Genomic DNA, 24,858 nt, shown 5'->3' with positions numbered 1-24,858 from the left:
GGTAATGGGATCGAATCAGCCAAGAAATGCTCGATGTTCAAGAACTCGAGGAAACATTTTCCACGCTTTGGATAATAAAATAGTGTTTAGTTTAGCACAAGTCTTCCTGGAAGAAAGCATGGATGGAGACCAGCCATCCACATTGGAGCAGCAGCTCGACTTGGATCAAATAATGAATTCGCGCGGCTTTTTGACCAATCCTGTCCTGCTCGCGTACAGGCAGAGGAGGAAAGCAGACAGCCAAGAGCCTCCCGTGACCCCTAACTCTGAAACAGTGACTAATAGCCGATTTCCTAGCTATAGGCCTCACTCGCCTCGTCGCGCGCCACTCTTTTCTCCTCTCCTCTTGCTTGTCTTCTCACCTATAAGCCTTGTAAGCTTTTGAAATGGTGACTGCTCAACTGGTGGGTGTTGTGTCAGGCGGTGGCAGCTAAAGTGTGAATTGAGTGTACATCCATGTTCTCGCGCGCTTGCGCCCATGTGCAATCAAGCCAGCCATTGCAAGCGGAGCGGAGCAAAGGAATGCTCGCTGCCAATCCATCCTTTTCACCATCCCTCGGCCAGCCAGAGCGCATCGCATATATACTACTTTACGGGGCCAAACAGAGATTCCAACGACTTGGTAAAGGCTGGCACCGCGCAATGGCAAAAAGAGAAAGAGAGCGCCGCTTCTCTTGTAGCAACAGAGCTCCTCCCACTCAACCACGCACTCGCATTGGACAGTGGCGCTCATAAAGCTTCCTGGCTGCTCGCACGACGGATAGATAGTTTATAAAGCCCCCAGAAGCGAAGAAGAAGAAGAAGAAGAAGAAGAAGAAGAAGAGGTAGGCATTTGAAGCAGGGTCGTCTCGGGCTCTAGACAGATAGATACATAGATACATAGATAGAGACAGACACTTACACTACGTACATACATTCATGCTATGAGATTCATGGTTGATCGAAGATACCACTGTGTGGTGGCCGTGTGCTACGTGCTGCATTGCTCGCTCCTGGCAGGCGCGAGCTACTGGCCGCCCCGATACAACGCATTCGTGGCGCAGTTCCTCTACGGCCAGAACCGAGCTCGCTACAGCGTGGGTGTTCCGCCGCTGGTGTGGGACAACCGGCTGGCAGCGTACGCGCAATGGTGGGCAAACCAGAAGCAGGCGTCGGGCAACTGCTATCTCCAGCACTCGGGGGGTCCCTACGGCGAGAACATCTTTTGGGGGCGGGGCAAGCCGTGGAGCCCGTCCGAGGCCGTCGACGCCTGGGTGGACGAGCGCCGCTGGTATGACTACTACTCCAACTCGTGCCTCTTCAACGACGACTGTGGCCACTACACACAGATCGTGTGGAGAAGCTCAACGCGGGTGGGATGCGCAAGAGTCACCTGTGCCGACGGGGACGTGTTCATGATCTGCAACTACGATCCCCCAGGGAACTACATTGGCCAGAGGCCTTACTAGCTACCTCTCTACCTCTCTCCAATTCTCATCTCGCGCGATCCACAGTCGCTCACTCAACTCTACACAGGGGGTGAGGGGTATTCACAAAAACCACCTATGTCTCTCTCTCTCTCTCTCTCTGAGAGTCTCTACTCTCTCACATCTTGAACTCCACCTTGCCCGTCACCACGATTGGCTGCCGAAGCACCACTCGAGTAGCTTGGCCCTCCGCAGCTAGCTTGCCCAGCGATCCTGCCTCCTTGGGTGGCGTGCCAGGAGCGGTCCATAACTGTGCGGAACGAAGGTCAGTCCAGTGAAATAAAGAGAATCAAAGAAAAGAAAAAACTCACCGTGACGTGCGGCATTGGGTTTTTGGAAGCCACGCTTTTGCTGTCTAGATGAGCCTCGAAAGCACACATCCTTGGGCAGTACAAGAATGCTGTGAACTTAACCGGCACTTCCGTCCCAACGTATGCGCCATACTCCGCCACCGCTGCCGCACCGTGAGAGCGAACGTGCGCAAGTGTCACATGCCCGGCACGAAGGGTGTTGCTAAGATTCTTTGGAGCCAGAAACGCCTTTGCTCCGGCGTCTGCGCTCGATACCTGTAGCACAACTTGTGAATCCAAATTCTTCTCAAAACTTTAGGACACTTACCTTGGCCAGAGCGCTCAAAATGCCATCCACAGGTAAGGAGACCGCAGCGTAATTGAATGCACGAAACTTACGCTCCTGGGTATCTGGCATGTGAACTTGAACGTTGCCAGTAACCACATCACGAAGCTTCTCTCGAACAGATTTGACAACATCTTCGAAGGGAACCTGCAAGCGCACCTCTGTAAACTACTGTCAATCGAAAAAACGGTTTTACCTGAATGCCATTTATGTGTGCCGAATGTGCAAGCATGGTGTCCTTCAGTTTTTTCTCCCATGCGTCCCACTCTCCCTTGAAGCTTCCCTTCGATGGATCCGCCCTGCGAAGTGGGAAACTTAGAATAACAACCACAAACCATCAGATGACTTACTTCCCATGCTTTGCGGCGTGTTTCCTGAACAGCTCAAGTCCTTCGTCGAGCACAGCTTTCAGAGGTCCCGGCAAAGGAGGTCTGGAATTCACGCGTCGTAACTCGCTTCCGGTAGAGATAAAAAGGACAAGATTTTACCGATTCGGCTTCAACAAGGGAAATTTGATCAGATAGCCAAACCGCTTGTGTAGCTCCGCGTCAAATTCACTTCGATCCTATACACAAAATTATCGTGCTAGTAAGGAAAGAAAACAAAATGAAGAAAAGAAAAGAATACAGACCATCCCATCGTACAGGTTGTAGAACATCATAAGCACATATCCAGGATATGGGGAGTTTTTGTCAAGGTTGCCCTGCGACAAACAGGCAGTAAAGAAAAAGCAGCGCCTCAAAATACGAAAGCCTACCGGATGCTGCTCTCGGTGAAGTACTCGGAAAATAAAAACGGCAAGGGCATCCAAAGAAAATGGATTTGAATCCGTGCCTGAAATAACCACGATGATTAGAAGTTCCTCTGCTTATACAAGCCGTCAAACCTTCAGAGTCAGGAACTATGGGAACCGCAATGGCATCAGTTGACTTGCAAATATCGGTCACCTGAAACGGTGCTTGAGTAGTAGTACAGGCTAAAACAAAATACTTACCAGCTTCCACACATCCGCAGTCGGAGCATTCTTATCAGCCAGAGTAATTACGTTTGGATTTTTCTTTCTTTCCTCTTCAAGCTTCGGCCAGTAACGTCCTGCAACGAGATGACGCTCAATATTGAGTCAGTCGCTCATAGCAACGCCATACCCTTTATCATGTCTCCCATTAAGCTTTTCATCGGTCTTTTATCACCGATGCCACCTGGAGTGCTGATAATCTCCTTGCAAAGAGCAGATTTTGCGCACCCAGGTATTCCTACAAAGAGAAAAGTTGACGTTAAGCGATTCACGATAAACGATAGTAAGCAAGTACCAGGAAAAAACACGAGCAGACCCTTAGCCTTGATGCCTTCACGGGAAATCGGCACATCCGGCGAAGCTCCAACGTCTTGTTTAAGATCACCTTCCTCGTCATCACCTTCACGAGATGCAGCTAGGTACGCCGCGGTGTCAATATCAGTACCAGCTTGACCAACCAGTAGCTGGTTCTTTGTACTGCGACTAGCAAAAGCTTTCAGAAACGGTTCGGCTTCTGAAAGATAGGACCCTTCTTTGAGCTTGCCAATCTTAATCTTTTGTGTGATGTGTGAAGCCCTGGAAAGCAAGAGGATGAGCAGCTGCAATCAGCGATTCTAACAAAATACCATTCATCCAACATCCTGGAAAGTTCTCGCTGCTTTTCCGCAGAAGTGCCCCAGATTTGCATTTGCCTGGCAAATAAACATAAGCTGAGCCCAAAACTTCGAATCCAAAGTACCTGAAATAATAGTCTTTATAACCCTGCTTCCCCTTATTAAACAGAATATCAATACCATTACGAATAAGGAACGTACGAATCTGAAAGAGAGAGAAAAGACCATCCAGTTGAGGTTACCACATAAGAAGACAAGCAAAAAACGTGTTACCTTGTATGTCAAGAACTTCAATTTCACCATCAAGTGCTCAGCATCATCCGCCATTGCATCTTGGTCTAGGTGTCCCAAAGTCACTTCTTCCGTCTCATTAGAAGAAGAAGAATTGTTTTGCGAGTCTTTGGTTAACATAACATCCACAAAGAAACCTGTAGAAACATATAAAAGTCAGATGTTATGAAGTTTCCTTGTTAAAAAAACCGCACCTCTGTATAAAGGCCATAGGCTTGGATTGTACCTGCACAGAAATTATTAGAGAATGCGGCAGAAAGAAAATCACATACTGCATCTCCTTCTGATATCTTCTAAATACAGAGTCTTGTAGTACATGAATAGTCATTGTGAACTCGTTCTCCGAGCCTTGGCGAGACTGACATTTAAACCTCACGCGCATATTTTTTTGGCGTAGCAAGTTCACCATTTCCTGCCCATAGAAGTTTAGAGGCAGAACAAAAGAACATAGTGGTACCTGAAGTTTAGCTGTGGGATCATCCGCAGGAGGTGTTTGTAGAAATTTGTTTAGCCACGCTGTCTGAGTAGCATCATTTTCCTTGTCAAACCATGCATTCCAGTCCGAGCAAAAGTCGGTGCCAACAGCCTTCAAAAGAGCCTTGCTTTGCTGAAAAATTGGACGACATGATCATTAGTCCGTACGTCAAGAGCTACCCTGTACCTCTTTCTCAGACTGCCTGTTTGCCATGCATATTTCACGGAGACCAGGCGCAGTGTAAGCACCTGCAAGAGCCCGATCGTAAACATACCAATCAAAACTGAAGCGATACATTTACCAGGTGCATGATCTGGAACAGGATATTTCTCAGCGACAAGCTTTAGCTTCTTGCCACTTTCAAAAGAAACGATACGAGCAACCAGTCCCTCCAGTATTTCCCCTTGCACTACGGCATGACTTTCGGTGCCTACACCACAAGAAGGAAACATTCAAGAGAAACGCAAGTAGAAGAGAAACAAATACCTGGGACAGTCGCATCTGCAATTTTGTTGAAGTTGTCGCGAACAAGCGTATAAATGCTCTGCTCACATAAGACGTCGTAAGCCGCGAAACATGTTGAGGCGGACTTCCTGACGAGAAATTCATTCGCAATGACAGATCAAGTAGATCGTACACATACCTTGTGGAGAATAACCACACCTCATTCGTTGGAAGACGCCACTTCCTGCAGAATTCCACAAGATCGGGGGTAGAAAAAAATCTGGGACGGCCTGTAAGCTCTGTAACTGCTGTCACCACCACTGTTCATGTAACGAGGTAGAAGTCAGTGCCGTTGTTAAAAGAATAACAGACATCAGACCGTAATCTTTGAGAGGCCTTTGACCGTGATCACCAAGCACAGCCGTCACAAGTTCCATGGAGATTGAAATACGGTGTTCCTGGGAAATAAAAACCAGTTTGACATGATACCATTGGCAAAAACCCTGGGAAAACCTTAAGGTACGCATTGAATTCTCTCTGCTTGGCTTTGGCTTGATCGCCCCATGCTTGTTCGAGGGTTTTTCCCAGAACATACACACCAACAGCCGTATATCTGGCACAAGCAAAAAACAAACAACGTGAAAACCAGGCCAAGAGTAAACCGCCTTACAGATTTCCATAGCTGTTTTTCGCGAAAGCCTGTCCATCACCAGCGTACATAAACAGGGATCCAGAATGTTTCAAGGTGACCTACACAACCCTGGATAAGCAAGCTTCTTTTCACTGCTCGGGAACTCACCTCCACAACACCTCTGCCGGAAGCCACCACCTCGATCATCCGACTTCGGATCTACCAAGGCAATCCTATAAACCAAACGAGTAGAAAGACAAGGCAGTACCTCTTGATCGGACTTTTCATTCTCAAACTTGGGATAGAAGGTGGCCCGAACTTCCGACTTGACTTTGGTCTGGCCCTTTTTGGCGGGATAGGCCGTCTCGGTCATGGGCTCGGCCACGGCGGCCTGCGAGGAGGGACGCTGTTGCTGCGCAGATGTGGAGATTGTTGCCTTTGGCACCCAGACAGTAGCACCGTCGCTGGCGGCGGTCTTGGCTTTTCGCCCGCGCTGTGAAGGCATCTTCCTCTTCATACAAACACAGACTAGGTTAACCTAAATGCCAAGGCATGCACAGCTTATATACCTCGTCACTCGCAATCACTTGCCATAGCTCACGCCGCGGCACCGATGGCAGGGATAGCGCTGGAAATCTGGCGCCGAATGGCACGCAATGCCTCCAGAGATGGGGGGCGAGAGTGGGAGTGTGGCAGAGCGGGGAGGAAGAGACACGGAAGAATGAGGAGATGCCCTTGCCTCGGACGCCTTTCATCGAAGCCCTATTCTTCTCCTAGCCAGGAAGACGAAGACGAGGAGAGAGAGCCCCTCCCTCCACACATTGCCAATCGCGAGACCTATGAGGGTTAGCCAGGGTTTAAGCGTCGGGGGAATATTCCGCTCTCTAGCGAAATGTCCCGATAGACGGGTTTAGGGCTTTTGGTTGCGAGAAGAGAAAGAGAGCGCGATGTTTACCCCGCACAGGCGCGGCGCGACGCCCAACCGGGGAGCTGGCTTCTCTGTGTCCACGGAAAGGCGAGAGGTCAGGTTTGCTTCCTCCTCCCCACCAGATGGGCGGCAGCAGCACCAGTCCGCGGACGGAACCCTAGCTGGGAATGGCGCAGGAGATGGCGCGGGCAAGTCCAGCAGCGAGATCTGGCAGACATTCCGGGAAGCGGGTGCGCTGGACCAAGAATCGCTGGAGCTCAAGGATCGCAATGCTCTCCTCGCTCATATCTCCAAGCTCGAAACTGAGGTGGGTCTTGTTTCTTTCCGGGTAGTCTTGGTCTCACGCGACGCTCGGCCTGGATCTCCAGCTGTACGACTACCAGTACCAGATGGGGCTGCTGCTCCTGGAATCCAACAAGCTGCGCGGCGAGTCGGAGCGTCTCAAGAGCGTGATTGACGAGACGAGAGATGGGCTCAAGCGGGAACAATCCGCTCACATGATTGCGCTGCAAGAGGCGGAGAGGCGCGAGGATTCTCTGAAGCGTGCTGTCACCACCGAGAAGAAATGCGTGGCCGACGTAAGCTACAGCGCCATTGCTCTCTCTTCACTTGTCACAACCTTTGCCGTTTGTGTCCAGCTCGAGAAGGCCCTCAAAGAAATGCACGAGGAAGTCGCTGAAGCCAAGGCAGCCGCTGCTACGCAGTTTCAACAAGGCAAGGCAACGGCAATGAGCGCTGAAGAAAAGCTGCTCGAGGCGGAGTCTAAGCTACATTCCGCGGAGGCGTTGCTTGCGAAAGCAAACAGGAAGCACGCTGACGCGGAAAGAAAGCTGCAGGAAGTCGAGTCTCGTGAAGACGCCTTGAGAAGGCAGCGGCACAGTTTTCTGGCAGAGTAAGCCCTTTTATCTTCTGGAACCCGCTTCTGACAGTTGAGAGTCTTTGTTAAAGGTGCGGGGCGCATAAGCTGGAGCTTGAACATGAAAAGCAGAACCTCAAGGGCTGGGAACGCACCCTCGAAGAGAGTCAGGCTAGATTTGTGGAGAACGAGAAGCTTCTGAACAAGAGAGAGGAGTACATGCAACAGAGGGATGATGCACTTACGAAACTTGAGAGGGACCTGGATGAAGCAAGAAAGGTTCTAGAAAAGGACCGTTCTGCACTACGGCAAGAACAGGCAGAGTATAGTGCTTTGCTGTCTGCGCTTTCACTGAGAGAGGAGGTTAGTGAATGCGATACGACACGTTTCTGTTTTTATGTTTGTCTTATACTTTTACACAGGCTGCTGTGGAAAGGGAGAATGCTGCAACAAAGAAGGAACAGGAAATCTTGCTGCTACAAGAGAAGCTTGCCAGCAGGGACAGGGTGAGCAAAAGAACTGTGTTCTGCCTGCTAAAGTATCTATTCCTGTTATCATTCTTCCAGGCATTTGAACAACACGAGCAGATGGTACGAGAACTTGAACAAGCAAACGCGAAGGAAAAGGAACGTCTTGTTGATCTAGAAGCCAGTTTGAGTACTCGGGAGAATCTTTTGGCTGTGTCAAAGCAAAGCCTGGTAAACATTGTATTCTATGTGCCTCACGCGCTTATTTGTTTCTGCATGGTAGGAGGATATCTCGAGGACCCTGGATGAGAACGAGCAGGCTTTAAGGACAAAGAAGGCCGACTTTGAGAAGGAGATTTCCGCGCTTCGTCTGGCGTTAGCTTCCGAGAAAGATGAACTCGAGGGGGTCAAGATGCAGATTCAGGAGGAGAAGGAGAAGCTTAATGTGATCGAGAAGGAGAGGGAAGATCTTCTCAAGGTTCAGCTGCGGTTGAAAGAGGAGATAGACGATTTTCGGGTACGTAAACAAGACTTAACGACAGAATCCGACGAGCTTAAGAAAGACAAGGAGAAGTTCGAGGCTCAGTGGGAGTTACTCGATGAAAGGAAGGACAGGCTTACGAACGAAATCGATCACTTCGAGGCGAGTAAAAACCAGTCAATGAAGTGGCTGCATGACGAGGAGGAACGGCTAAAGCAGGAAAGGCGAGAGCTCCGCGAGCAGGTGGACAGGGAAATGGAGACCTTGGCACTTGAAAGGGAAGCTCTGGCGCGAACTGCAGAGCTGGAGAAAGCTGAGATTTTGTCTAGGCTCGAAAGGGAGAGGGAAGAGCTGATCCGTGATGTTGATCTGCGGCATGCTGAGCTTGAACGGAACATGGCCAAGAAAGTGGAGGAGATGGAGAAGCAAGCAGAGGAGCGGGAAGCTCGCTTACTGTCACAAGTTCAGAAGGAGCGCCAAGAGGTGGCACAGATAAGTGAAAAAGCTAGAAAGGATTTGGATGGCGTGGAGTCCGAGAAGCGGAGTCTTGAGAAGGAGCGGTTGGCGATAATTGGACAGCGCGAGCTTGCTGAAGCTGAATGGGAAGAAATAAAGAAGGATATACACGAGTTACAAGTCCAGAGGGAGAAGCTGAAGGAGCAACGAGAAGCTTTGCGGGCGGAAAGGCAAGAAGTACTGCAAGAAGCAGAGAGGCAGAGGAAGCTAAAGGAGGACCTGAAGGAACTCGAGGACAGCTTAAGGATGTCAGAGCAACAACCTTCACAGAAGAACGCCAACGATGGGGAAGTTATGTCCGCCAGGAGGATTTCGTCCGAGAACGAGTTGCAGCCCCTTCCAAGCTCTACTCCAAGTCGAACCATCACTCCGAGCCGATTGTCATGGCTGCGAACTTGTGCGTCCAGAATATTTCCGAAAAGCATTTCTCAGGGTGGCGAGGAGGACAAGGTGCCAGTAGCAGACGTGGACCAAGCAGAACTGACAGTTGGGAAGAAGAGGCGGCTGGAAGAGAGCGAGGGTGCTGCAGTGAACCCGGAGGCGACAGCCAGTGGAAGGAAAAAGAGGAAACAGCGGGAGGCGTCACAGTCTGCGATGAATGGCGACTCTACCCCTCGGTACAACTTCAGGGACTCCACAATGTAAGTCTAGAAACACTTGTATCACGTCCTAATGCGCTTTACCGATTTCAGTGCAAGTATGCTGGCGACACAAGGAGGAACGCATGGAGCTTCGGCGACCAAGAAATCGCAAAAGAGTGAAGACCCGGCTACTGTAAGATACCCATCCTCTTCTGTGCGTGCGTGATGAGGTGACTTTTTGGTTTGGTTGGTTTTGTTTTGCAGAGCCACGACGGTGGCGCTTGTAACGGTGTGAGCGAGGATGGACCGACCACAGGAGACGCGGACCAGGAAGTCAATGCAACTACAGTAGGCAACCAAGACTTGCGAGGTTTGGAAGGAGGGGAGGGCGAGGGCGCACAAACTGTTAGCCTCATCGAGGAGTTCGTGGCTGTGGAGGTGGTGACAGAAGAGGTGGAGAACGGGGGCCTGGAGGAAGTAGCACAAGGAGGAGACGACGAGGACAATGAGGAGGCAGAAGAAGAGGAGGAGGAGGAGGAGGAGGAGGAAATGGAGATGGATGAAGAAGTGGATGATGACGAAGAAGGCATGAGTGAAGGCGATGGCGACAGTGGTGATTCTCAGCCCTTGAGAAAGAAACTATGGACGTTTATGACGACGTAGTTTGGGTTGTATGTATATCCTTATAGAATGGAATTTGATTTAGTCAGTCTCCAACATCAGGTTTTGTAGGAAACCCTGGTAGAACTAGGGATGGCGGAGTGCGATGGGAGTTTGACGGTGCGAATCTTGCGGTTCCTAACACTGTCTCGGCGGAGGAGCTGAACAAGGAGCATGGCGACGCACTCTTGCGCCCTCACGCGACGTGTATGTTTGTGGTATGTACGCAATATGACGCTGCCTATCTTGTGTCTCATGCCTCTCTCACCCAGCACTTCCTGCAAGCCAGCGCGACGCTCTTGAGAAACTGGCCCGGGGTATGCCCCCGTTTGATCCATCACTGCCAATATCTCGGATAACCTCTTCACATGGCTCACCACCGTCGTCCCTTGGGACGATCCTCTACTGTTGAAATCAGGAATGGATGGAAGGGCTGCTCACAGCGATTCAAAACGCCGGGGACTCGTCTTGGCCGTGCTTGAGTATGCATCTCCAACCACAGTACGTCCAAAAGTTGACTACCCACTGAGTGTCAAGGAGGCGCTACAGGTGGCCTGGGATCGCCCTTACCAGGATCCTTGCAAAGTGTTGGACTACGTTGCAGAGGTTATCAATGGCTTGTTTGACGAGTGGCACAACGATATGGGGCAGCTTGCAGCATGGACGATGGTGCTGCAGAGCTCTGGGTGGGGAAAGTCAAGAACCATGCGAGAGCTGGCCACCAAGGGCTTCTACGTAGTGTACGTCTCCTTTCTCAAGATCGGGTCTACAGGCATCCCGGATCGAAGTGCTGTGGCGCAGCAGCTGATTAGTAGCAAAATGAGCAACGATCCACACGCCGTGGCAGCATGGGTTCTCGCCATTTTAACTCAGATCAAAGAGAAATCTCCGGAGGAGTGGATGAAGGAGCAGTCGGAGCCACACTTTGGCGAACCCGTGGCTAAAAGGTACGCGACTATCTTCTCCTATCTTCTCTTTTTGCTTGCTGACTTTGTGCTGCTGGTGCTCTTTCCTCCAGCTACCTTAAACTCCGTGGGGAGGTGCTGGAGGAGGTGCGTGTGTCCAAGCCGGGTCCAGGACAGGACTGGGATGGTGTGAAGCTAACTCACTGGATCCGGAAGACGGCCAACAAGACTTTCGTACCGGATAAGAAGATCATTGTCTGCATGGACAAGGTGTCTTCATGGTTTGGACAGGTAGCCGGTTCATTCCTGACCTGCAGGAGGTTTTTTTCGTGCATTCCGCGCAACTTAAAGGTGTTCGGACTGGTAGCAGATACTGCCGGAAAGCTCGGCCTCGTCATCCCTCCGCAAATGCAAGAGCGCAGCTCCTCTTCGACCAGGTTCTTTGAGCCGATCTGGGTGGTGGGGAGCTTGTGGTGGGACTTCGAGCAGGCAAAGAAGCTAATGTCCTTGCAGCTGAAGAAAGGATCCGACCAACCGTGACTGGGTCTTCACCGCGGACACGTTCAAGCCTAGGAATGGTTGGTTGTGCTAGCCTCAAGGTAAGCGTACACGAAAGTTTGTTCTTCAAGCACTTAGACATGTACAATAATATTCTTTGCAGCCTACAGTAGCAGCAATAGCAGCTGGAAAGGATATTGCTCTAGCCAACAAGGAAAATCTCCCGCAGGTAGGATGTTGATTCCGTGTTTCTTTGCAAGAGGTAGAACATATGGACTGCCGGCTGAGTAAACTTAGTCTTCAACGACGTGCTTGCAACAGGCATGTAACTATTTCCCCTCGAGGCCCCTCCACAACGTACGCTTGCTTGAAAACTCGCTGCGCCACCTCCAGCACCGCATTCAACTGATCTTTGTTGTCCGGTATGCGCGCGGCTGCCTCCGCCAATATGCCACAACTTCTACTGCCTCTGGATGACACGCTATCTGAAGAGCAAAAAAAAGCAAACACAAGAGAAAAAAAATATGAGAAAAAACAACTGAGCAAATTGAAGTACCTGTACAATTCCTTCGTCCCCAACGACAATCTCTGGATTTTCGTCAAGATCAGCAATGGCTTCTTTTAATTCGGTCTCGAATCCCAACCATGCTTGGTTTGAATCTCCTGACCTGTTGATTGGCAGTGTAAGCTCGTATAAACAGATACGACGGCTGACCAATTCGTAGTTTACCTGATCAGCAACAAGTGTAACGTTTGAGCCAGAAGCCAGGCCAACAACTTCGAATCTGTCAGGGTTTTCCGAGATGATGTCAAGTGTGTGGCACAACACCACGTTAGCATCCTCATCGCTTGCATAGGAAACGAAGGAAAACAGGGATTCTAACCTGTGTGCCGATGGAGCCCGTGGATCCAAGAAGTGAAATGGGCTTTGGTCCATCCCAGGATTTTTTCCTAGCTCCATCCACCATTGCTCTGGCCAAGCTGAGGGAGGATCATTTGACGAGCAGCGTATCTTAGAGGAACCAGCATTTCTTGGGTACTCCTGCGTACTGGAGGAGGTACCACATTGAGCGCCCGCAAACATGCACGAATGAGCACTGTCGCTGTCGAAAACGTGTCTCACGCACCTGTTACTGCCAATTTCCTTCCCGTGAAACACGACCTGGAGCTCGAGCTCAGCTGCTGCAAATCCCCCTAGAAAGAAATTTCCACATCCATGAGAAATCCCAGCTCCAGAAAAGCATTTGCTAAAGACAGCCTCCAAAGCCATCGGCAGCTCCCAGAAATCACTAGACGCGCGGTCAATCGCTCGGAATATCGCAGCGGCAATGCATACAAACCAAGAGCCCTAAAGTTAGCACTACTGGCTGACATCCTGGGAAGAGTTGGGAAGTTAACGGAGGCTCATGAGTTGCTGAATTCGATGCCTCTCAGGCCTGGAGCTATCGGCTGGACATCCTTCGTTGGAGCTTGCATCACACACTCGGATGGCATTAGCTCCGGAGTCGAGGGAGTGGAGAATGTTTAGAGACGACTCACTCCAAAAGTCTGGGGAAGCACTTGCCTTACGTGATGCTGGCGAACGTTTTGAAGGAAACACCAACATATGCTATAGGTAGACGGGTTTTTGCTTTATTCTTTTTGTTCTTGGCAGGGATGGATTACGGTTAGACATTCGAGGCGCTCTCCCTGAGTTTTTAACTCAACCTTCTTTGTGTACAGTCACAACTCCTTTCACCACTGTAGGATCTACTTTTTACAATTGATGCAGGTGATCTTGAAAGTCCAGTCCGTGCCCTCCATGATCCATTCTATGTCTTTGATACTGAGAAAATAGAAAAATAAATGTTGTAAAAAAAATATCATCTATAAATCAAATACTTCGTGATCACAAAATGATACAAAAGGCCACTCATGAAACCCAACTTGTGGAACCCAGCTTGTGATGATAGAATACCGTGGCCATGTGATTTTGGAATACTTCCAAGTCCACCAAAGATCAGCACCATTTCAAGTGGGATAATGTCTCTTAAAATTCAATGCTGAATAAATAGAAAGCAATAAAACACAGAAAACATACCTCTCAAAGTAGCAGTGTAACATACATGGTATCCTGGAATCTCCTTAGCTTTGTGAGTCTTCATCATTTTCTCATCCGCCAAGCATCTATGGTGGGTAGAGCAAAAGTAGCCGTCCTTGTGGTAAATCACACCAGTCAAGGTATGGTGTATTCTAACTCCCATACCTTTGTATGGCTGGATGCCATTTGGAAAAAATTCGGCAGGAAAAGCCATTGTTTCGAGCACGTGAACATTGTTCTCCTGGGATCCGTGGTCTATATACCACTCCTTGTATCAATCGTCAAAATTGAAAGCCTGTACTGTAGTAGCTGTAAGCAGTGAGAGACGAAAAATGAACTATGCCAATCAATACCAAGCAGCTTCTCGGATAGCACAAAGTCCAAGAGCTCCTCGCGCATGAGAGTGTAAGCCATAGATCCAGATGAACCCTAGATAATTAGGTTGAGGTCTTGAGCATGGTTACCGGGTGATGATGGTGAGTGGGAGATTGTCTCTGATCCAGGGCTGGAGCTGTTTCCATCGGCTAAAGGTTCAGCGGTTAAAGTAGCAAATAGGATAGAGGAGATGGATGATTCAAAAACCTGGGTCCTCGTTCACAGAGGCAATGGCACAGACGATTGCACATTAGCATGGAGCCCGTGTGATGGAGAACGTCTCATGATCCCGGAGCAGTTAATTGGAAGCCATGGCCTACGCTTGGCCCCTTCCTGCCACGAAATGGGTCCATTCTCTTTGCTGCTCGACAGATATCATGATCAGCTCTACGTTGCGTACATGGCAATCCACGGTTGCTTTCTCTACGTCTCCTCCACCGGGAGCTGGCAGCCTCTGTTAGATGTTGAAGGGAAAGAAGACGTCGAGCTTGAGTTAATGGATGCTCAAGAGGTGAGGGAGATTGGAAATACGTACATTCCATCCGTCCACTACAACCCCAAGAATCGATCATACAAGGGCTTGCCGGCGGCGCCAGATAATGTTCGTCCTAAGGGTTTCCACTGGCACGAGGGCAGCTTCTACATGATGTCTTGCATACCTTTTGAAGAGTTTCAGGTCTTCAGCTGGCAGGGTGGTGAAGAAGGGTGGCAAAAAGTTGCTACACATCCCATATACCAGGATGGGGTTGACAGATTAGGTGGTAACTTGTTTTGGTTTACGGCAGGTGGTCGCTACGCTTGCATATCTCAGGGGAATATAAGCTATCCGGATGTAGACTCTGGTCGCTTCATTGTGGTCTACGACTTGGAGGAGAGGCAGTGGCATTACCACACCATGCATGCTGATTCTGGATTTGGTATTCCAAATGTTGTTGTGTGCAACCGCGCTCCAGAGCTTGGTGATTTGGAGGCTACCACCTTCAATGTAGTGTGGGCTCAAGATCGTGTACTTCTGCAGCTACCGCCCATTTCTTCTGCATGACTTTTGATGCAATAGCATGATAATGCTTGTTGTTTAGATTGAAATCCAACTCGTGAAAGTTGGATGAACTTCGGGCATACATGAGTTTGCCACATTTACATTTACATTTTGGATGATCAAGTTTGAGAGGCGAGTGACATGTTCAAGTTTGTCTGTCAGATCTTGTCTATTGGACGGTGCAGCACAAGACCATCAAGAGTCGAGACCGGTGTTCGTCCAGAGGGCGATCCAGTATGAGGAGATCCGGGAGAGGGAAAGGAGATCAAGAAAAACTTGCTGGAACTCCACCAGATTTTTCTCGACATGGCTGTGCTGGTGGAAGCTCCTTGAGATATGATTGCATGGCGGCCAACTACGTGGACAGGGAACTCGCAGCCACTATGCCAAGCAGCACCAGAGGAGCTCCCGGAAGTGCACGCTCATTGCGATCATCCTGCTGCTGCTGGTGCTCATGGTTACGACTCGGTTGCCAGCAACCACCATTCTTCCTCGCGTGATAACAAGAAAGATCCACTGACTTTGAGACCTCCAGCGTACATTCTTGGACCCTGTCCCTGACTACGAAGCTGGAAGAAACGTTTTACGAATTAAGTCGATCGAGAACCGCAAGCAACAAGAGCTTTTAGTTCAAAGAACAGAGGTGTATATATATTCTCATACCAGAGAGGCCCGTGCCGCGACTTCCGCAGCGTAAATCCGGGCCCATTGGTCGGATGCGAGGATAACATCCAGGCTTGGCTCCTTGACAAAATCTCACTTGTGCGTTTCGCAAGTCTTCTCGATCAATCTGATGATGTCGAAATAACCAATCATGAGAAAAGAATCCTTGGAAACCAACTATTTTGCTTACTTCTCGTCTAGGAAGAGCTCCACTGCTTTCTCGTTGGCCGCGCTCATGACTCCTGTCATGGTTCCTCCCATTCTTCCAGCTGCATAGGATATGTCCATGGATGGATCCTTTGCTCAGTCGGGGGCTTTGAACGTTAGCGATCCAGTCCTGTTTCAAAGCTCCGGTGTGAATAAATGTTTCCAAAGGACAAGGTGATAAAATGTGAAGCTTACTTGACAAAATCAAGCCTTGGCCAGGTGATTTCTGAGCATGGAATCCTATCCGGCCAAGAGAGTGTGTAAAGAATAGGTAGTCGCATGTCAGGCCACCCCAATTGCACCAGAATGGAGGAATCCTGTATTTGACTAGTTGTGTTAGTTGTGTGTTGACGCAGCATTCAACTAATATTACCTATGGCTTGATTATGGAGGGTATAATCGATTGGGGATGGATAACAATGTCAATGTCATCATAGTCAGCTCCAAACAAATAGTGAGCTTCAATGACCTCGAGTCCCTGCCAGCAGAAGATGTTAGTTCAGCAGACAAAATATCAGCTTATAAAAAAGTTTTTTATACCTTGTTCATCAAGGTTGCCGAATCCACTGTAATTTTCTTTCCTATACTTAAGTTTGGATGTTTCAGTGCATCTGATGGTTTGACGTCCTTGAGCCTTTTCACTGGCCAGCCCTGATTTTTAAAGAGAAGTTCAGTTTGGATTGGTAAAGTATAACGATGAGAGAAATCCTATGCATTTCGCCCTCTGGAAGCCCCTGAATGCACTGAAATACGCATGGTTGAATGTTAGAAACAAGCACTGTTGGAGGAAAGAAAATACATCACCTGGAAAATTGCGGAATGTTCTGAGTACACTGTCAAGCTCCGGGGCTTTGTGACCAAGCTGTGTGGGAAACCGCTGGAAGTAAAAGGGCTTGTCTGCTTCAACCGCTTCATCATCCTCAACAGAAAGCAGATCACCAAGGAAGACTTGCTCTTATGCTTTCTGGTCAGTGTGGCGATCATACCGCAACGGAACCAGGAAGCGTAGGATGCACTGCTTCCTGTGCTGATGCCAGGGCCAGATGAGATGTATGAGCTTCGTGATGACAGAATGCGAGCCGGGTTCAGATTCGAATCAGAGACACCTACTCTGTGAACACTCAAAAGCTTGCCAAGGCTGCATTGGAGTATGCTCTCTTTCTCACTCGCTTTTAATCACCAGTGTTCATTGCAGGGGGGAAGCTCCGGTTTCAGAAGCCAGCTCCAGCCAGGCTCCGGTTCCAGGAGTCATCTCTAGCCATGGTCCAGAAGCCAGCCCCTGCCAAGTTCCACAGGTCCTCCCTGAGGCTGGCAAGGGACTGCTCCAACACATGGACGTGGATCCGGATGAAGTTCCCCATAGTCCTGTGCATAGCTGCACGAAAATGAAACAGCAGAGTCTGCGTGCTGAAGATGATGACGATCATGACAAACTCAAGGATTCAACATATAGAGATAAAGAAAATGACAGTGATGAGAATGAAAGTCATCAGGGGGAGCCATCTCGAAAGAAGAGGCAAGTTGTCATGGAATTGCCATCTACATGCATTTGGGAGGATGTAAGAAGTCATCAGTCAAAATTTCAGAAGACGGTAGAGTGTTGATTTTACTCAAATTTGCATATTTATTTCTTGGGGTAAGTGGATATAAACATGTTTGGATAGCTCATTTTTATATTTTTGTGCATGAAAAACTTCTTAATGCTCTTATGCAATTGTGCACAGCATATTTTAAAATGGAAGATCATTTCATAAGGAGACGAGGGGACATTTTGAATTATTTTAAATTGCCCAAGTCAAAGGTAGAGCAGGTTTAGTGCAGTTCGAGAGATGTTGGATTGCCAACTTAATCACTGAAATTGTTTGCTGCAAGAGGGACAGCATGCGTAAATAAAGCTTATTTTCCGCTTTACATTCTTCTGGGCATTCTCTAACAACCTGGTATAAGAAAAGGAACGGACTGAACTAGTTCCTCTATATTTGACAGCTGTTTTTGTGGGCCATGTCAAAGCTAATTTTCTGCACCCTGGATGAGAAAGTTGAGGAGGAGCTTCCTCTGGCGTTCGCGTCCGAGAAAGATGAACTCGAGGGGTTCAAGGTGATTCAGGAGGAGAATTACTTGATGTGATCAAGAATGAGAGGGAAGTTCTTCTCAAGGTTCAGCTGATTGAAAGAGGTATAAACGATTTCCGGGCATGTCAACAAGACTTAATGACTGAATCTGACGAGCTTAGGAACTAGGAGAAGTCGGAGTCTCAATGAAAGGAAGGACAGGCTTACGAAGGAAATTGAGTAAAAAGCAGTCAATGAAGTGGCTGCATGACGAGGCGAAACGGCTAAGCAGGAAAAGCGAGAGCTCCGTGAGTGGGTGGACAGGGAAATGGAGACCTTGGCACTTGAAAGGGAAGCTGCATACTAGAGAGGTGATTTTGTCTAGGCTCGAAAGGGAGGGGAAGAGCTGATCAGTGATGTTGATCTGCGGCACATAATTGAACATGGCCAAGAAAGTGGGGGTGAAGAAGCAAGCAGAGGAGCGAGAATATACATGAGTTACAAGTTTAGATGGAGAAGCTGGAGGAGCAACAAGAAGCTTTGCAGGCGAAAAGGCAAGCATTGCAAGAAGCAGAGAGGCAGAGGAAGCTAAAGGAGGACCTAAAGATGTCAGAGCAGCAACCTTCACAAAAGGTTGGGGAAGCCATGTCCGCTTTGTCCAAAAACGATTTGCAGCTGGGAACCATGCATTTCTCAGGGTGGCGAGGGACAAAGTGCCAGTAGCAGATGTGGACCAAGCAGAACTGACAGTTGGGAAGAAGAGGCAACTGGAAGAGAGTGAAGGTAGTGAACCCCGAGGCGACAGCCAGTCGAAGGAAAAAGAAGAAACAGCGGGAAGCGTCACAGTCTGTGATGAATGGCGATCTGTACAACTCACAAGGTAATTAGTCTAAAACACTTGTCGTCCTAATGCGCTTTACCGATTTCAGTGCAAGTAGCTGGCAACACAAGGAACTTCGAAATCGCAGAAGAGTAAAGACCCCCTACGGTAAGATATCCATCCTCTTTTGTGCGTGAGGTTTTAGCCGCTTGTAACGGGAGAACAAGGATGGAACAAGGATGTAGCTACAGTAGGCAACCAAGACTTGGGGCGCACATTCTTAAGAAGAAGGCATGAGTGAAGGGGGTGATTCGCAGACGTTTATTTGAATTATTATCGCCCATCCGCAATGAGAATTTGATTTAATCACTATTTTAAATCTATACTCCAATAATGCCGTGTTGGGGTATGATGTCAAACTCCCACGCCATCCCCATCGTCGGGTTCTTGTGCACGATGTTTAAGTGGTATGTACGCAAATTGGCTGCCTATGTGGCTCTTTGCACTTCTTGCAAGCCAGCAGGACGCTCATGAAAAACTGGCCCAGGGTAAATCGATCTCTTCCCTTTGCTAGAGAGCTCTGGCATGCTGTCCCTTGCTGTCAAGAACCATAAGAGAGCTGACTATACGTGTCCTTTCTCAAGATCGGGTTTACAGGCAGACATCCCAGATTGAAGTGCTACACATGGCCAGCAGCTGATTGATAGGATTCTCGCCAGTCTAACTCGCATGAAATCTCCAGAGGAGTAGGATGAAGGAGCAGTCGGAGCCACATTTAATGGAGGAGACGTGGCTAGCTATCTTCTCTCCGCTGACTTTGTTCGTTCCTCCAGCTACCTGTACTCAGTGGGGAGGTGCTGAAGGCGGTGTCCGAGTCCAAACCGGTTCCCTGGAGGTGGTGCAGCGGATTTTTAAGCAAGTGTGCTGCTTCTGGCAATAGAAAGTGACAATAAGTCTTTGTGACCAAGCTGTGTTTGGTTTCGCATTCCTCAACAGAAAGCAGATGACTTGCTCTTGGGCACTGTGGCAATTATACTGCAATGGAAGGAAACTTACGATGCACTGCTTCCCTTCCCGTGCTGATGCCAGGGCCGGATGGACAGACGAGCTTCGAGCCGTGCCGGTTCACATTCGAAACAGGGCAGTGAAGCTTGCCGGAGTCGCACGGCAACCGCACCAGGTCACGGACGCGGAGCTCCAGCCGCGTAAATGGTCTTCAAAGGGATTTAATTTAAGCTAGGGTTGATACTATTTGGCGATCGGCGATGGCTTCCAGTGGCGACGAGGCCTATGCGGCTGCCTATCAACGATACGCGGAGGCGGGGTTTGTGTCCGGCGGTGGTGGTGATGGCGGCGACGAGGAGGGGTGGCAGTCGGGTTTGTGCGATTGCTTGACAGACATCCCCACTTGTGTCTTGGGCTGTTTGTGCCCCTGTGTGGCGCTGGGAAGGAACGTGGAGATTCTCGACGGGGGCCAGACTTCGTGCGTGGCTGCCTGTCTGCTCTGGTTCCTCCTCCAGCCGTGCCTGTGCGGATGCGCATACTCGTGCTGGTACAGGCGCAAGCTGCGATCCGTGTTCCACCTCCCAGAGTCTCCTCTCTGTGACTGCTGCGTCCACTGCCTGTGCTTCCCCTGCGCCTTCTGTCAAGAGGCCCGAGAGATCGACTTGCGCAGCAAGAGGCTTGTGGCCACCCTGCCTCCCCAGCGCCAGTACTTCACCAGGACGTGTTCCTTCTAGCGCTTCTTCGACTGCTTCCTCTTTCCAGCCATATAGCCACCATCGTCTGCCTCATCGTCGTCGCCGTTCCGCCGCTTCTTGGATTTCTTGGACGCGTCCTTCTCTCGGATGTGCTGCACACACACAAGAAAATGTAATCCAACTAACCAGTACATAGAATAAAGAAGAGTACAAACCATTGCAGCTAGTCTCTGCGCCTCACTGACGCGCTCCTCGAGTAACAAGACCTCGTCCGCCTTTGCTGGAAACTCGGGGAGAGTCATGCCTGACAAGTAGTGTTAGAACGAACAAGAGGTCCATGATCACTTACCAATCAAGTCCTCTATCCTCTTGTACAGGTCCACGTCGTACTGGGTGACAATGGATATTGCACGCCCGGACCTCCCAGCTCGGGCCGTTCTTCCTACGCGATGTATGTAATCCTGCAAAAGCCAGGGGAGAGAAAGGGAGAGTCAGGAGCAGCTGATAATGTCTTATGAAACTTGCCTTGGAGTTTGTTGGTATGTCGTAGTTGATGACCACATCCACAGATGGGATGTCGAGGCCACGACTGGCGACGTCAGTACATATGAGCAGGTTTCTGTCGCCAGCTTTAAACTTCAACAAGGCACCCGAGCGCTTGGACTGCACAAGGGGAAACCTGTGAGCTCATCTCTGTTTGGTTGGATAGACGAACCAAGACCCCTTACCTGGCTCATCTGGCCGCTGATGGGGATAGCACCGAATCCAAGGCTACGGAGAATCAATGCCAGCCGCCTCGTGCTGTCACAGGTTCTTGTGAAAACCATTGCCGTACTCCCCGCCATCTCGTTTAGCAGGAATACAAAGTAACAGTCCTGGCCAATGTGGACGAGAGACAAAACTCAAACAGCAAGAACACGGGTGCAAACCTTGTGCTTGGCAGGAACAAAGACATACTCTTGTTTCAGGGTAAGAGCGGTAGTGTATTTGGAGGAGACTTCCACCTGCAATGCACTTGTCTCAAGTATCTGGCAACCGCAAACAGGCAACACAAACCTTTGTCGGATTTCGAAGACAGGCTCGTTGAAGTTTTGCCACCTGCTCGTACGTTGAACATGAACGGAACGAGAAAAAAGCAGGAGACAAAGCGCACCTTGTTTGTCATTGTAGCAGAGAAGAGGAACGTCTTCCTCTCCCGAGGGACAACCTTGAGGATCTCATCGACCTCCTTCTCGAAATCGTTGTGCAGGATCTTGTCCGCTTCATCAAGCACCTGATCACAAAGAAGCACGGACCTTAAGGGAAGAAGAGGTGTGTCATGTCATCTTTACCAGGTACTTGACGTTTCGCAAGCTAAAGCCTTTTGTGTTTGTGAGGTGATCCAGCAGCCTTCCAGGTGTGGCTACCTGGTGGAAAGAGGAATGTCGTAAAAAAGCTCGGTGCTTGCGTGCAGAGAACATACCACAATATGCGGGTTCTTGCCCAGCGCAACAGCCTGATCTACCATAGAGACACCTCCAACAATCTGTCCACGCGCAAGCACGCAACAAGGAACTGACGAAAACAGGTGATAGAGCAACTCTTACAGCCACGCTCCTGACGCCGATTTGTGATCCTAGCGCTTCAAACTGCTCCGATATCTGGATGGCCAGCTCCCTGCATTTGATGATCCATCCAGGTAATTAGTTCTCCTCGCCTGTGCTCTCTTACCTGGTGGGAGACAGGACGCACGCAAAGAATGGGTGGCACTGCTGGAACAGCGCTTGAAGTATAGGCAGCGCGAAAGCCGCTGTCTTCCCGGATCCAGTCTGCGCGAGGCCGATCAAGTCCCGGCCTGTCAGCAACAAGCGTGGAGAGATTGGAACACACACGCGCACGAACAGGACACACACAAACCTTGCAGAGCCAGCGGGAGCGCCTCCACCTGGATGGGCGTGGGTGCCTTCCATCCGAGCTTGGTGCAGGCGTCTACAAGCTCCTCGCGCACGCCCAGCTCCCCAAAGCTGGGCACCGCCGCCGCCGCTGCCATACACACTAGAGCTTCTTAGGGATCCTGTTTAGGGTTCCCCGATGGAGTTTTGCCCGACATGCTCAAGCCTGCTGCTGGTGGAGCACGCTGGCAGGCTGAGATACTTTTGCCCCACCTGTGCATACATTTTCGGCGTGGACCTCAAGGTTTGCTCTCCTGCTTTCTCTCCTCGTTCACGCCTCTTCCTTCTCAGATCAGCAAGCCGATCCCTCTCAAGAACAAGGAGGTTGACGACGTTATGGGGGGAGAAGACGCATGGAAGAATTGCGATCGCACACCAGGTATGTGTGTGTGAATGAGCTCTGAGCTTCTTACAACCGTGGGGCTGGACAGTTACCTGTGCCAAGTGCAACTATGGGCATGCTTACTTTATGCTGGTCCAGATCAGATCGGCGGACGAGCCAAGCACAGCCTTTTACAGGTGCGGCAATCCAAACTGCTCGTTCCGGTGGAGAGAAGACTAAACTTATTCTCAAAAAAGGCCCTCTAGTGAGTGCTCCAGTCTTCCCTCCCCCAATCTTTTACAACCACAACCTGATCAAAGCCCGAATAAAAAGAGTTGCAAGATCTGAATATAAAAGATACAAACCTCGGCTGGAAGAGGTGGGTTTCTTGCATACGTTACGCCTTCAGGGGACCAAGGAACTGTAGATTGGACGAAATGTTGGTGAGCACACAAACATTGCCTTATGCGATGAGAAAAACAAACCTGCGTATGGCTCTGGATGCTGGAACTTCTTGAACTCGGCCTCTCCCTTGACAATGAGCCTCTCTATTGCATCCACATCTACCACATCCTTGTTGACATCGAATCTGGCTCTCAGCTTAGATGCCTGCACAAGCACACAAGAAGAAGAATGCGCGCTTGGATCGCAACACGCCTCCTCACCTCCTTGTAGAAGGGCTCCCGGAATATGACCCAATCAAGGGTATGGTGGAGCGCCTTCCTGTAGAGCCGACACACCCGTCTCCTCTGGGCATCTCGCCGGGCCGCAAGTGATGCCAAACCAGCGATCGTTAAAGAGGCACTCATCTCTCTCTCTCTCTCTCACTCTCTCTCTGAGCTTCAACAAGAGTTAAATTGACTCTCTACTTAGGGCTTCCTAGGTACTTATCTTGTCCCAGCCATACATTCCAGTTTTTATCATGCTGCTGAGCCGCTCTTCTTCTTCTTGCCATGGCCGTCCGCGTCCTCAGCTCAAGGTGGGATCCTCCTCGCCCATCAAATGCTCCGCTGTGCCCAACGCTCCCAACAAACGAGCCAACAGAATGATTGAATGGAGCTCTCCGGACGAAGGATGGATCCGATTTGACAAAGATGATGATCCGGATAAGGAGGGCCAAGGAGGAGGAAGGGCAGCAGCTGAAGCAGCAGCAGCAACACAAGAGGGCAAAGACGATCAAGCTGGACTGGACGACACCATTACGGATCTCATAGCACACGTATCGGGAACACATTACGAGTGAGTAAAAACGAAGCCCACCATTGACTGTGTGTGATCTTGCGGTTTCGCTTGTGGATCCACAGGTTCTTGGGGATCACACCTGAAGCTGACACAGAGGAAATCAAAGTGGCTTATAGGAAGCTGTCTAAGCAGTACCATCCTGACTCCACCACACTCCCTCTAGAGGTAGCGGGAAAGAAATTTCTCCGTCTCAAGGAAGCGTACAACGTGTTGAGCAGCGAGGACGACAGGAAGCTCTACGATTGGCACTTGGCGCAGGAGGCATCCAAAGCGAGAGGGGGCAGATTCATCTGGCCTTACGAAGTGGATAGAAGCCAGCGCAGAGAAAGCAGCAAGCCTCCAAAATGGAAAACCGAGTGGCAGCCCAAGCTAGACCCAATTGAAGTGCTCGACGGGAAGAATCTCAAGCTGAGCGACCAGCAACAGACAGCACTTGCGTTTGATCTCTTTGCCATCCTTGTGTCTGTTGCCACTATGATTTATGTAGGTTTCTTTAAACATTGACCACCTATGAGTGGCCGACTAGCAATTAAAGCAAGTTTAAGAGGAGTTAAGGTGCTGCAGCCACGCCGGCCAACTCGACGTGCATGCTACTGCTTCACTTCCACGCAGCTATTCCTTCCAGAGGAACTGAAGGCTGCAAATATGTGTTCCCAGGATGTTCCTTCTTGTTCCTCAGTTCTTTTGATCTATTGAGCGACACTTGGCACCCGTTGGCTGGTACAGCAATATGGGATGACGGAGTACGGCCAGATTTCCATGGGGGGCTACTTTCTTCCAGGGATAAGTTCAATGTGTGAAGCTTTACCCCGGAGAGCAGGGCTGTCTCTGGGTGAGGGGAGACGATGTGCTCACTACTGTGTAGCAAGGATTGGTTTGTGGACACGAGGCACCTAGTTAGACGTGAAAAGGAGATTAGCAGGGTTACCTAGTTACACGTGAAAAGGCAAATGCAACTAGGTTC

General features: G+C 49.8%; 8 protein-coding genes across 8 annotated transcripts; 5 read left to right on the top strand and 3 right to left on the bottom strand.

The window, feature by feature from the left end:
• Positions 1-851: 851 nt before the first annotated feature.
• On the top strand, positions 852-1,772 carry LOC9663414 (pathogenesis-related protein PR-1). Its single transcript, XM_002993539.2, has one exon. It carries the CDS (start codon positions 924-926, stop codon positions 1,446-1,448), a length of 525 nt encoding a protein of 174 aa, XP_002993585.1. The 5' UTR covers positions 852-923; the 3' UTR covers positions 1,449-1,772.
• LOC9663427 (tRNA ligase 1) lies at positions 1,376-6,402 on the bottom strand. Its single transcript, XM_002993525.2, has 28 exons — positions 6,142-6,402; positions 5,841-6,083; positions 5,741-5,791; positions 5,612-5,691; positions 5,455-5,554; positions 5,321-5,399; positions 5,141-5,261; positions 4,984-5,090; positions 4,799-4,927; positions 4,684-4,745; positions 4,480-4,629; positions 4,295-4,434; positions 4,217-4,248; positions 4,005-4,159; positions 3,857-3,936; positions 3,744-3,809; positions 3,413-3,693; positions 3,248-3,355; positions 3,097-3,194; positions 2,989-3,049; positions 2,860-2,936; positions 2,734-2,805; positions 2,591-2,667; positions 2,453-2,533; positions 2,299-2,401; positions 2,085-2,249; positions 1,778-2,032; positions 1,376-1,716 (listed from the first exon to the last, which is right to left on the bottom strand). The coding sequence occupies exons 1-28, from the start codon at positions 6,325-6,327 to the stop codon at positions 1,585-1,587; spliced, it is 3,291 nt and encodes a 1,096-aa protein (XP_002993571.2). The 5' UTR covers positions 6,328-6,402; the 3' UTR covers positions 1,376-1,584.
• Positions 6,403-6,465: 63 nt separating this feature from the next.
• On the top strand, positions 6,466-10,110 carry LOC9663413 (protein CROWDED NUCLEI 4). The gene is made up of 9 exons (XM_002993538.2): positions 6,466-6,807; positions 6,869-7,078; positions 7,139-7,392; positions 7,449-7,719; positions 7,779-7,862; positions 7,923-8,054; positions 8,107-9,461; positions 9,513-9,594; positions 9,666-10,110. The coding sequence occupies exons 1-9, from the start codon at positions 6,520-6,522 to the stop codon at positions 10,062-10,064; spliced, it is 3,075 nt and encodes a 1,024-aa protein (XP_002993584.2). The 5' UTR covers positions 6,466-6,519; the 3' UTR covers positions 10,065-10,110.
• A 49-nt stretch (positions 10,111-10,159) lies between these two features.
• LOC112343555 lies at positions 10,160-11,694 on the top strand. The gene is made up of 4 exons (XM_024667210.1): positions 10,160-10,279; positions 10,334-11,008; positions 11,080-11,565; positions 11,628-11,694. The coding sequence occupies exons 2-3, from the start codon at positions 10,482-10,484 to the stop codon at positions 11,504-11,506; spliced, it is 954 nt and encodes a 317-aa protein (XP_024522978.1). The 5' UTR covers positions 10,160-10,279; positions 10,334-10,481; the 3' UTR covers positions 11,507-11,565; positions 11,628-11,694.
• On the bottom strand, positions 11,684-12,802 carry LOC112343556 (1-deoxy-D-xylulose 5-phosphate reductoisomerase, chloroplastic-like). The gene is made up of 5 exons (XM_024667211.1): positions 12,592-12,802; positions 12,349-12,513; positions 12,195-12,249; positions 12,021-12,132; positions 11,684-11,949 (listed from the first exon to the last, which is right to left on the bottom strand). The coding sequence occupies exons 1-4, from the start codon at positions 12,732-12,734 to the stop codon at positions 12,070-12,072; spliced, it is 426 nt and encodes a 141-aa protein (XP_024522979.1). The 5' UTR covers positions 12,735-12,802; the 3' UTR covers positions 11,684-11,949; positions 12,021-12,069.
• Positions 12,803-19,909: 7,107 nt separating this feature from the next.
• Positions 19,910-22,441, bottom strand: LOC9663426 (DEAD-box ATP-dependent RNA helicase 10). Its single transcript, XM_002993524.2, has 13 exons — positions 22,296-22,441; positions 22,110-22,233; positions 21,986-22,055; positions 21,862-21,924; positions 21,731-21,805; positions 21,553-21,672; positions 21,456-21,497; positions 21,329-21,403; positions 21,128-21,274; positions 20,925-21,062; positions 20,749-20,860; positions 20,615-20,703; positions 19,910-20,551 (listed from the first exon to the last, which is right to left on the bottom strand). The coding sequence occupies exons 1-13, from the start codon at positions 22,426-22,428 to the stop codon at positions 20,435-20,437; spliced, it is 1,305 nt and encodes a 434-aa protein (XP_002993570.1). The 5' UTR covers positions 22,429-22,441; the 3' UTR covers positions 19,910-20,434.
• A 25-nt stretch (positions 22,442-22,466) lies between these two features.
• Positions 22,467-22,908, top strand: LOC9663412 (DNA-directed RNA polymerase III subunit RPC10). The gene is made up of 3 exons (XM_002993537.2): positions 22,467-22,574; positions 22,622-22,709; positions 22,762-22,908. Exons 1-3 carry the CDS (start codon positions 22,470-22,472, stop codon positions 22,890-22,892), a joined length of 324 nt encoding a protein of 107 aa, XP_002993583.1. The 5' UTR covers positions 22,467-22,469; the 3' UTR covers positions 22,893-22,908.
• A 648-nt stretch (positions 22,909-23,556) lies between these two features.
• LOC9663424 (NAD(P)H-quinone oxidoreductase subunit T, chloroplastic) lies at positions 23,557-24,448 on the top strand. The gene is made up of 2 exons (XM_002993536.2): positions 23,557-23,891; positions 23,957-24,448. Exons 1-2 carry the CDS (start codon positions 23,575-23,577, stop codon positions 24,396-24,398), a joined length of 759 nt encoding a protein of 252 aa, XP_002993582.1. The 5' UTR covers positions 23,557-23,574; the 3' UTR covers positions 24,399-24,448.
• Positions 24,449-24,858: the final 410 nt, after the last annotated feature.

Source organism: Selaginella moellendorffii, unplaced genomic scaffold (genome assembly GCF_000143415.4).
Source record: "Selaginella moellendorffii unplaced genomic scaffold, v1.0 SELMOscaffold_164, whole genome shotgun sequence".
Classification (NCBI taxonomy): Eukaryota; Viridiplantae; Streptophyta; class Lycopodiopsida; order Selaginellales; family Selaginellaceae; genus Selaginella; species Selaginella moellendorffii.
This window is presented reverse-complemented; position numbering and strand designations above follow the sequence as displayed.

Excerpts from the sequence above, each read along its gene's own strand:
- LOC9663427 (XM_002993525.2), bottom strand. The coding sequence starts at position 6,327 with ATGAAAGGCGTCCGAGGCAAGGGCATCTCCTCATTCTTCCGTGTCTCT. Across the intron at positions 5,555-5,611 it reads AAAAACAGCTATGGAAATCT|ATATACGGCTGTTGGTGTGT; the intron begins GTAAGGCGGTTT and ends TGCTTGTGCCAG. Across the intron at positions 4,249-4,294 it reads AGATATCAGAAGGAGATGCA|GTACAATCCAAGCCTATGGC; the intron begins GTATGTGATTTT and ends ATTTCTGTGCAG.
- LOC9663413 (XM_002993538.2), top strand. The coding sequence starts at position 6,520 with ATGTTTACCCCGCACAGGCGCGGCGCGACGCCCAACCGGGGAGCTGGC. Across the intron at positions 7,720-7,778 it reads CGCTTTCACTGAGAGAGGAG|GCTGCTGTGGAAAGGGAGAA; the intron begins GTTAGTGAATGC and ends ACTTTTACACAG. Across the intron at positions 9,462-9,512 it reads AACTTCAGGGACTCCACAAT|TGCAAGTATGCTGGCGACAC; the intron begins GTAAGTCTAGAA and ends TACCGATTTCAG.
- LOC112343555 (XM_024667210.1), top strand. The coding sequence starts at position 10,482 with ATGGATGGAAGGGCTGCTCACAGCGATTCAAAACGCCGGGGACTCGTC. Across the intron at positions 11,009-11,079 it reads GGCGAACCCGTGGCTAAAAG|CTACCTTAAACTCCGTGGGG; the intron begins GTACGCGACTAT and ends TCTTTCCTCCAG.
- LOC9663424 (XM_002993536.2), top strand. The coding sequence starts at position 23,575 with ATGCTGCTGAGCCGCTCTTCTTCTTCTTGCCATGGCCGTCCGCGTCCT. Across the intron at positions 23,892-23,956 it reads GTATCGGGAACACATTACGA|GTTCTTGGGGATCACACCTG; the intron begins GTGAGTAAAAAC and ends GTGGATCCACAG.
- LOC9663414 (XM_002993539.2), top strand. The coding sequence starts at position 924 with ATGAGATTCATGGTTGATCGAAGATACCACTGTGTGGTGGCCGTGTGC.
- LOC112343556 (XM_024667211.1), bottom strand. The coding sequence starts at position 12,734 with ATGGCTTTGGAGGCTGTCTTTAGCAAATGCTTTTCTGGAGCTGGGATT. Across the intron at positions 12,514-12,591 it reads AAGGAAATTGGCAGTAACAG|TACGCAGGAGTACCCAAGAA; the intron begins GTGCGTGAGACA and ends TACCTCCTCCAG. Across the intron at positions 12,250-12,348 it reads CGGGCTCCATCGGCACACAG|ATTCGAAGTTGTTGGCCTGG; the intron begins GTTAGAATCCCT and ends AAACCCTGACAG.
- LOC9663412 (XM_002993537.2), top strand. The coding sequence starts at position 22,470 with ATGGAGTTTTGCCCGACATGCTCAAGCCTGCTGCTGGTGGAGCACGCT. Across the intron at positions 22,575-22,621 it reads TTTTCGGCGTGGACCTCAAG|ATCAGCAAGCCGATCCCTCT; the intron begins GTTTGCTCTCCT and ends CTTCCTTCTCAG. Across the intron at positions 22,710-22,761 it reads GAATTGCGATCGCACACCAG|TTACCTGTGCCAAGTGCAAC; the intron begins GTATGTGTGTGT and ends GGGGCTGGACAG.
- LOC9663426 (XM_002993524.2), bottom strand. The coding sequence starts at position 22,428 with ATGGCAGCGGCGGCGGCGGTGCCCAGCTTTGGGGAGCTGGGCGTGCGC. Across the intron at positions 22,234-22,295 it reads GCTCCCGCTGGCTCTGCAAG|GCCGGGACTTGATCGGCCTC; the intron begins GTTTGTGTGTGT and ends TGTTGCTGACAG. Across the intron at positions 20,861-20,924 it reads ACATACCAACAAACTCCAAG|GATTACATACATCGCGTAGG; the intron begins GCAAGTTTCATA and ends TGGCTTTTGCAG.